Here is a 10,284-nt window from a genome sequence, read left to right on the forward strand (position 1 = left end):
CACCTAAACACACACAATTAATATATATTCCTGATGAAGCGTGCTTTAATTTTGTTTCTATGTTAAATATTTGGTATATTTTGCACATGAAACAGGACTCGTGTTCCCCGTGTATTAATTTTAGTTGATGTCGATGACTCAAACTAAAGGGCCATCTCTCAGAAACGACTGTAAATTATGGTCCGCGAATGCACTGATCCTTGGGAAGCAAAGGTGTTGCAGAGTCAATGCTCAGGGCTTAATCATGAACAGAATGACGACGCACCGAACCAGTTGGTGAACAAAACATTTTAATGAATGTTTCAGGGCAGTTAAAGTAAATGTTGTCTCCATCAATACAGTAATTTGCACTCACTGCTTTTACTTCTGGACTTATCCAAAAATATATTTTCAAAAATCAACTGGATGTATGATTGGGTTGAGATTTTTAGGTATGGGAGTATTACGTCACTGCTGGTCAAAGTAAATGCCTTTCCCAGTGTACCATTCAGGATTTGATTTTATGAAAATAATAAGTCCTACAACTATTATTGCCTTTACCATCACTGTATATGACGTTGATGATCAGTGAAAAATAACTTACATTTAAAAAAAAAAAGCGAGCAGTGTCATCTGTGAATCTAGAATCAAGAGGCACTCTCAAACAACAAAACCAAAATTATCTGTTTCCTGAGCCTGAAAACAAGTCTCTCTATAGCTATCTGTTCTCAGCTTAATCATCAGCAAAGCATGTGACAATTTCATTTCTTTAGTTTTACATGCAGATGGGACACTTTGCTCTGTTAGCCAAATTACGAAAACTTTTTTTTTTTAATATTTTTTGGAATTTTTTTTGTTTTGTTTTGTTTGCAAACATCTGTGAATGAACCCCACAATGTATTCTCACCACAAGTGCTCAGAGCAGCTATTGTGCTGGATAGATCATTATGGCAAACAACAGCCAAGGCCATCCTTTTGTTACCTGAGGAAAAAAAAAATCTTGAAGGCTTTTGATTCTTATCTATGCCGAGAGCCAGTCGCATATTCACAGCTTAGCTCTGAACAAACATTACGCAAACAGCCATTTTACACACATCAAAAGCACAGGTCAAGTTCCTGACACCCTTCCCAAAATAAATCAATATAATCAATGGATAAATAAAAAAAAGAAAACCAATAAGGTATGGCAAACTGACAGAGGACATATTAATAAAATTTCCAAAGCAAGGTCAACAACAGTAACAACAGATGCCCTTGAGTCACTTTAAGACAAATGACTCAGCGCGCGCACACACACACACACACACACACACACACACACACACTGTATTAATGATTAATTTTTCATTGTTCTTTGCTGCATATTTTTATTTGACTTGTTTAGTTTAACAATAAAGTGATGCAGAGATCAGAACTGTTTTTTTTAAGAAATAGGTATGAGTTAAAAATGATCATTAAAAAATATAATAACAATAAAAATACGTTAAAATAGCATGTCACAGTTTCAAGATTTGCTAAGTCAGAAGGGCATGTGACAAGAAAGGCATTAAAGGTAGTGGTTACATGACTGACTTGGGGTGCTGATAGATTCGGACAGGACTTTCAGCATATCATATCAAATCAATTACTAAAACAGCCTTTTACCAGCTGAAAAACATATCAGGATTGAAAAATTGCATGCTCGAAACAGGCCAAGAGAAGCTCCGTGTTTTTACCTCCAGCAGATGTTTTATTGTAGATGTTTTCTGACCGGACTCCCTCAAAAGAGCATCAAACAGTTCTTCTGGGGTTTTTTTTCCCACGTCTGACATTCTTTTTCCTTTAAATGTTGTATTTTGCCTTAAAATGTTGTTTTGTAACCCTGTGTAGAACGTTGAGTTACCCTGTATATGAATTGTAAATAAAGCTGCATTGCCTCAGCTGTTAGTAGTATGGTCCTACACAAACAGAATTTTGGTGAGGGCTGATTGGATCAAATTGGTCATTGGTAGGTGTGATACCACCTCATTGGTTTACTGAATTTTAATGTGGCCCAGGGATATGAGACACAACAAAACCAAACTGAGTACAGTACATTGACCAACAAAAAACATGACAAATTGTGACACATTTACCATATAGTTTATAAAAGAATGCTGAGTGTCCGATCAGTACTTGACCAAACCATCTAGTTTTCGTTTGGACATGGCTCCAACACATCCACAACCACATCAAATCTCCACCAATATGCAATTTAATCGAATACTACCTTGTCACAACCAACCCGCTGGTCAGAATGCAGACCATGTAAATCAGTGGTGGTGTCCTAAATCCAGCCTGTGGGCCATTCGCCGCTCATTTTTAAGAGTTTTGGGCAGAGTCCTAAAATAAGAATAACCATGGACCAACAACCGAACCTTACACTTATGCTTGTCTGCAGTGTCCATCTTAACCTTTAATACAAACTGTGACAAGGAAGGCCAAGAGGAAGTGGGACCATTTAAAAATGTTGTTTCAGTAATTAAGGCTATGATGTTCATAGACAAAACAGTCCTCCACTGCACATCAGTATTTTTTGAGCAGCGGGAGGTTACACGCTGTTGATATATTGTATTAATGATTGACGAGGAAATGTGATTCCCAGCCATTGTATAATGTCAAAGTGCTTCAAGGCCAGAACCTTTTATCTCATGCCAAGCCTCGACGCTGAACGACACACATCAACGCGAGCCTCCTTTACGTTCCATCTAAAATGAGATTGTCACTTTTTTTTTTCCATGCTGTCCAATTTGTAAAGTATCAATGCGCAGTTAGGGGTTTATGCAAACCAAGAGTTGGCCAGTTTATCCATCCATCCATCCATCCATTTTCTAATCCGCTTATGCTTCGAAGGGGTGCGGGCATGCTGGAGCCTATCCCAGCTGTCTTCGGGCAGTAGGTGGGGTACCCCTGAACTGGTTACCAACCAATCGCAGGGAACACAGAGACAAACAACCATTCACGCTCACAATCACACCCAGTGACAAATTAGTGTGTTTCATTAACCCTCCACACATGTTTTTGGAATGTAGGAGGAAACCAGAGTACCCGGAGAAAACCCACGCAGGCACGGGGGGAATATGCAAACGCCAAACAGGGAGGCCGGAGCCAGAATCGAACCCTGCAACTCTGCAGTGTGAGGCCGACATGCTGTCCAGTGCCGCCTTGTCCACTTTATGACACATCAAATTTTCAAAATGGGGCAAGCTGCAACCGCTGTGTGAGCGTTCATTTATCTACTTGCTTTTACTGGCTGTGGTTTTATTTTTAACTGCTGTTTGTGTGTATTGCTCACTGCTCACGTTGTTTTGAAAAGACATCTTTGTCTAACAACGTTGATCATTTTTTTGTCATCTGATAAAAACTGAAACTGCATTTGTTTGCTCAAAATATTATCTCGAAATGAGAACCCAGCAGAACAAGTGAGGCGTTCATTCAGCAACACTATTCCATTTACTCAACCAAAAGCACGGCGCCTAAAAAAAGAAGGAAAAAAAAATGAAGACATTCCTTGAAGGCATTTGGAAACTTATAGCACAAGACTGTTTTCATCAAGTCTTGACAATGTATACCAAATTCTTTGGTTCAGCAGCATTAGTAAGCAGCATTAGTAAGCTGTAAGCTTGTTTACTCGGATGCAACATGCAAGGCACAATGCACACTGTCTGTTATGTTCACGACAGACACACTACAAGGCAAAACTATTAGGACACCTGGCCATTCTGCTATTCACAATTCAAAATGAAATAAAATGTACCCAATTAGGACAACTGGCGATTCTGCAATGAACAATTCAAAATGATATAAAATGTACCCACTTTGTAGCAAGAATAGCTTGCGCTCTTTTGGAAAGACATTTTACAAGATTTTGTAGGGAATCTCCAAAGATTTTTTTTTTCTTCATTCAACAATTAAAGGACACTGATATTGGAAGGGAAAGAAGGCTGGCTTTCATTTTCAGTTCTAGTTCTTCCCAAAGGTGTTTGATTGGGATTGACATAATCATCAACACAAAAGTCTTTGAATCATGCCTTTTTGGACTTTGCTTTGTACACTACGCCATACTTGATCAAAAAATGGCCCAGAAAATATACTATAGTCCACAATGGCTTCGTTCAACAGAGACTTGAGGATTTGGGGTAAATAACGGGTCTACCACAACCTCTAAATAATTTTCAAAAATGACTTGCCGCAACACAAAGACCACCCGCATGCAAGTACTAACTCTATCTTCAGTCTTCAACAAATTATCAATACAAACGTCTCAGTAGGCAGCAATTCTCACAGTCTAAGCACAGTGGATTCTTTGACTAAGCTGCCCACAACAAATCAACAACTGCCAGTTTCATACAAAGAAACAATGTAACTACAACCCACAAGGAACTGATGTCAGGCCAAGAGAGAACCCATTTATACTATCAGAGGCTATTCTGGCAGTGGAGTTATTTGTTTATGTTTGGATGCTTTGTTTATACTCAAATTTTCAACTGGGTGATGGACATGAAACAGAGAGGAGGTGCAGGAAGACTTTTCTTGCGCAAAAGCTGCTTGTGCACGTTGCTCTGGGCGGAGCATGAGACCCCACCAGGAAGACTGAGCGTCCAGTGCTGAATCAGCAGGTAGCACATTGTGTAATCGCACAAACACACATGCACAGATTAAATGACACACAGTGTGAGCGTTTGTGTGTGTGTGTGTGTGTGTGTGTGTGTGTGTGTATTTTAATGGGGCTTTCAGCAATGCAAGTTCTTAAAGAAAAAGGAAACAGTGGCCATCGAAGTATCACAGTGGTGTCTCTTCATTAAAGGATTGGCTTCTGTTGCTGAAGGGGTTCTGTTGGCCCATAAAACGAGCGCATTCAGAATTCTTCGAGCTTGACAGAGGTTTTGTCAGTAAAAGCTCTAGGAGGCATTTACATGCAAGTGCACGCAGGCACATAATGGATTGGACTCAAACTACACTCACTATCATTCTGAGGGACCAATCACTCACTATATTTTAAGTGACACCACAAAGGTCGCAGGTGAAATGTAAAAAAGTCACATGATAAACCGGTCCGTAAATCAAATTTTGTCAAAGTTCCGTAAATAACATTTAAAAAAACGACTGATGCAAAATATGCATGCAACACCGCAGCACATAGAGCACGGGTGTCAAACTAAAGGCCCCAGGGCCAGATCTGGCCCACCACCTCATTTTATGTGGCCTGCAAAAGCAGATCAAACATTAAGCATTTTCTTGTTACCAAACCCCTCATGATAGTAAGTTAAACATTAGTTAAATCAACAGTTATTCTTGACTTCTTTATATGGATTCAGTCATAACAGCCCTCCAAGTGAAACGGTAACTAAAATGTGGTCCGTGACAAAAATGAGTTTGACACCCCTTCCATAGAGGAAAAAAAAATAAGATACCAGTATTTTAAACTAAACAGTGAAAATAATTTATGACAATAAATGTTTTCTTTGTAAAACAAAAAAAAAAAACCACATGCACAACATATACGATACACCTACATTATACTTCTGTTGAAAAAAAGGCTCTTGAGACAGTAACTTTTGTACCTACCAACCAAACAGTTTAAACAAGGCAAATGTGATGAGTATTGATTATTCTAGACATTAACGTTTGTAAGAGTTGGCGAATTTGGATTTTGTCTCTTTAGCAAAGGTACATTTGATAAGACTCATTTATCAATAGATGTGAAGGAGTCAAATCCAGATGTTTTGCCTTTAGCTTGCTACCTGCATCGTTACTCTAGTTGTGTTCGTGTTTATTATTTAGTCTATACTGAAGACTCGTGTGTCAAATTTAACTGTTGACACAATGGCCTATGACAAAGTACTGCAGCTCAGTTTTGTTGTATCTTCATTTTGGTCATTCATTTTCATCAGCAGCGACATGCATGCATACGCCGGTGGCGAACCGCATAGAACTACTTCACTTTTCATGTCGCTACTTTAAACGGGCTTTAAAACGCATTGAATCAATGGTGATGCCACTCGCTGGAGTCGACGGTGTGTTCGGTGAAGTTCGGCTTAACTCAAAAGTGTGTCATAAGTGACATTCGTGTGTGTGACAAGCGAAATCAAGTTAAGGTGACAGCACTGCAACCTACCAGAGTTTGTTCATACTGCAGGGCCCGCTGGTCGGTGCCGTCCCCAGCCATGGTGAGCTCGCTCCGTGCAGCCCGGGTGAAAGCTCGGTGTTTGGAATCAGAGCAAACCGGTCGCCTCACTGTGCGTGCAGCGATTAGCGCATTTGACCAGTTTTACACTGTTTCGATGAGTTTGAAAGCGAACTCCAAGTCAGTAATGCCTCCTGTTTACAGCCACGTTCCTTCATTTTATACTCTCAAGCCCCGGCCGGGGCAGAGTCACTTGTGAGGCGGGACTTTGGCTCTTCGAGGTGGGTTCTATCGACACTCCCAGCTGGAGCCAGCGGCAAAGCCCACAATTACGTGCTGCTCGGTTCGTTGTTTACTAAAATATATAAATGTTCATTCAATTTTAACATGTATTTAGATTACAGGTATTAATATTAATGTACCATCATTGTTAGTTGAGGGGAAATTGGCAAATAATCACTTTTTTTGCAAAAACTGTCAGCGCAACATGAGTAAAGTAATCTGCTAAAAAAAAAAAAACCTTCAGAAACCACCGTACTTGAGGACAGACAACCAACCAAGGCTTGACGAACCAGGTGTCAATAATTTCTTTAGGTTGTAAAGGCACAATCAAAGCAAGCACATCTATGAAACGAACTACATATAGTTACATGTTCAGGATATTAAAACAAAACATGCAATTAGATTATTGCCACATTTATTAGAAATGGGGATTATTTGAAGGATGATTTTTTTTTTTTTTAATACACGAGCTAGACACTGCAGTCGAGTCCTCACCTGCTCTCAAACTAGTTAGCCAATCAAGCTTCCCATAGTTAAGTGGCTAACTGGTAACAATGTAAAACTGTCGTTGTTCATCCCACTTAATGTGTCGTTTCAATCACGGATTATTCAAGGTCAAAAATGTTCGCAAAACGTTCACCTAAAGTTTGCCAACAGTTTTAGTGGGGGTTTTTTCTTGGTGCAATGAAATTTTGAACATGTTCAAAATTGTTGCAAACTCTACACAGGTAGGCCAGAACCTGGATTTGAAACTATGACTTCTGCAACGTGAGAATACGTCAACCAGCTGTCCACCATGCCGGTCTCCCCTTTTCATAAAATTAAGAGATTGCAGCCATCGAAAAAGATATCATCACGAAAAAAAGTGCAGACCTTGCTAAACAAGAACATAAAGAAAATATAAGTGAACTTAAGACTGAACTCTTAGATGTCGATGCTAAACAGTGGCTTGCTCCTCAGTTGTGAACAAAAGCATTTATGTGCACCACTTTCCACTGGCTAAACAAAACTGATGTTTCCAAGAGACACTGCAGTTCCGTCATGCCAGTGAATTAAAGGAGTACATACGCACGATGTGTTGGCAAAATTATTGTCAAATGCTACAAACAGACAATGCTCCAAATTTTGTCAAAGTGATCAACTGTGTTGGGATGGATGTTGCAATTGATACTGGTGAGACAGCAGTTTACTTTGCAGCTTGCGATCAGAGCTGTTGCGCTACATCTCTTATTGTTATTATTATTCTCATTCAAAGTTTGTTTAATGTACAATTCACCGGAGGCACGGGCAAAGAGTGGGAATCTGGAGGGCAGAGAGAAGCATTTTAAAACGGTACACGTGAGCTACGATGGTGACCTCGCTGCGTCCCATGCCTCCGCATCAGGTCTCTACTAATGGAGGCAGTGATTTGTTTTTCACAAACTCACCAACTTTTGTGTCTATTTTTCTGTTTTGTTCATCTTAGGGGCCCCTATGGCTTTTGCTCATCGGGTCGTGCATGTGAAAGGGCATGCGTATGCGTGTGTGTGTGGTAACAAACGGGTCGATCGCGGGAGGTTGGTTGATCGAAAAGTAGATCTTTGGTCAAAAAAGGTTGGGCACACTTGCTCTATGTTTAGTGAGAAGTGTGGCGCATTTGGAATGTTTAGAACCATTGCTTTACACAAGCAAAATAATAAACCCCTTAGAGACAACTAAGACGAAGACAATATTTCTATCATGGGGTGAAATAAACCTAATTAAAGATGTCAAACACATGATTTGTTTGACCTCAATGTAATACAGAGTCACTGAAGTGTTTGATGTTCTTTTGCTCGTGATCAAAGAGAAGAAAAAAAAAATCACGCATCCACTTGATAGCTATCAGCAGGAGTGTCAACATGGAATTGAAGACATCAGAAATACACACTTAGTCCGCAAAGATATTTTCCACTTGGACAAAATGACTTGTGTGGAGAAGGTTAATGATTGAACAACCCTGCTTTGTGTGGCACCCTTTGAGGTTGATCCCCGTTATTGGGTGTTGCTCTTTTTAAGGTTACACAGACGGTTGCTTTCTCGAAACCAATAATGTCAACATACTAGAAAATGACTGTGCAGCATTGTAGAGCATTTAGTTACTGTTTCTGCCTCAGAGCTCTGTCTCACCTCTGACATTTCTGTGTAGAATTTACTCTGGTTTCCAAAATCATGCATGTTAGTTTCACTTCATACAATTTGTCCAGAGGTGAAAATGTGGGATTAGTGGTTTCCCAAAATCAGTGGAGACAGACTCTGACTCAAAAAATGGGTCAGTAAATGGAAAATGGCTGGAGGGAAGTACATTGCAGCAACTCAGTTGTCACATACTTCATGCATCTACTAGAACTTGGCAAGACAATGATGCAAAAGTTTTAAAAGTGCTGCCTGCACGATCTGTGGCGTGAATGCGGCCATCTTTGATCGCAAACTAAAGCAACGACACCAGGACATAAATACGTAGATGACACCTGCACAGTAGCCGATGGGCACTCATAAAAAGTTGTGCAAGAGTAAATATGCTAGTCTGAATTATGCCACAATATAAACACAAATCAGAGCATTTGTTATTGCTTTGATGATCGATCGCCCCGCGATTGGCAACAAGTTCAGGGAGTACACCACCTACTGCCCGAGGACAGCAAGCAAGGGTAAGCTCTAGCACGCTCACAACCCTCATAAGGAGAAGTGATTCAGAGGATGGATGGATGTGTATATGGATGGATGGATGGATGGATGATCGATCAATCGGAAGGGCCTGGGAGTGGTTGTTAAAAGTCGTGTTTTACGTGGTGCTGTTTTTTTTCAACCCATCTTGCATTCATATTCCTATTTGTGTGATGCTATTTTAAATGTGTTAACCCATTTGAAATACTAAGCAGCCAAAAGTACATCACTTCCCATGACATCTGCTATTCAGAGGCTGAGCTGCACTGCATTTGTTTACAGGATGGCGTGTAGAGTGACACTGAAGACTTTTTGTCGCTTACTGAATATGTTCTGTGTGGGAACCGTCTCGTGCGGAATATTGTGCATTGAAAATCCTGAATATAATTGGGTGGATCATTAAACCCCTCTTAAATGTATATATACATTGGCTCGGTGGCCGATTTGTAAGCACAGCCGCCGTACAGATGCTGTGGGTTTGAATCTGGGCTCTGATTTTCCTGTGTTTTCACACTCTCCCCATTCCTGTGTGGGTTTCCTCCAAGTACTTTTTCCTCACATTAAACATTTTTATTGGGTATGTACTTTTACATGCAAGTGCCTCCTCAGGATACTTACAAACTGTGGTGAGCATCCTGAGCGGACCACTAAAAGCACTACTAGGACATCTGCACCAAGCTCTGCAGACCAAGGAGGCCGTAAAATACCCAAGCCACCCCAACAACAGACTCTTCATTGCTGTCATCAGTGAAACAATATCACCATTTCATGTGCACACAAACACATTGAATTGCACTGGGTGATGTGGATGTGGATACTGTTTTGTGGGGAATGTTGTATTGTTTGGACACTGGTAAGCATTTCACCACTGGTTATGCCTGAATAATTAAGCAGGTGATAAACTTGAAATGTGATTGTATCACATGGGAAAACAACTGGCTTTTGTGTCTTCTGTGTGTGTATACTACTATCCTAATGTAAATCCCCCAAAATAGAATTGTAAAATTACAAACTGCTCTCATAATGGTGTGGATTTATGAGGACTCCTGTTCTGTATCTTGTACGTAATTGCATTGACGAAAAAGTGAGTATTTTTATTGAGGATTTTTAAATGTTGAACATACAGCGTTTGGTAACCATCAAACAAACGCTGAGCAGCAGGGAGGAAAATCATATATATATATATATATATA

At 40.1% G+C, this 10,284-nt stretch overlaps 1 protein-coding gene across 5 annotated transcripts in view; it reads right to left on the bottom strand.

Annotated features, from left to right (window-relative positions):
- The window catches only part of LOC109510818 (chloride channel protein 2), a 92,639-nt gene extending 86,148 nt beyond the window's left edge, over positions 1-6,491 (bottom strand). For 2 of the 5 annotated variants that reach the window (XM_019861424.1, XM_019861425.1), the window contains exon 1: positions 6,116-6,482. In XM_019861424.1, coding sequence (XP_019716983.1) covers positions 6,116-6,166 — 51 coding nt within the window. In that variant the 5' untranslated portion in view covers positions 6,167-6,482. Of the gene's footprint in view, positions 1-6,115 lie in introns of all 5 variants that reach the window. The other 3 variants (XM_019861421.1, XM_019861422.1, XM_019861423.1) reach the window with 3 other exon arrangements.
- Positions 6,492-10,284: the final 3,793 nt, after the last annotated feature.

Source organism: Hippocampus comes, unplaced genomic scaffold (assembly GCF_001891065.2).
Source record: "Hippocampus comes isolate QL1 unplaced genomic scaffold, H_comes_QL1_v1.1 scaffold122, whole genome shotgun sequence".
NCBI classification, from domain to species: domain Eukaryota; kingdom Metazoa; phylum Chordata; class Actinopteri; order Syngnathiformes; family Syngnathidae; genus Hippocampus; species Hippocampus comes.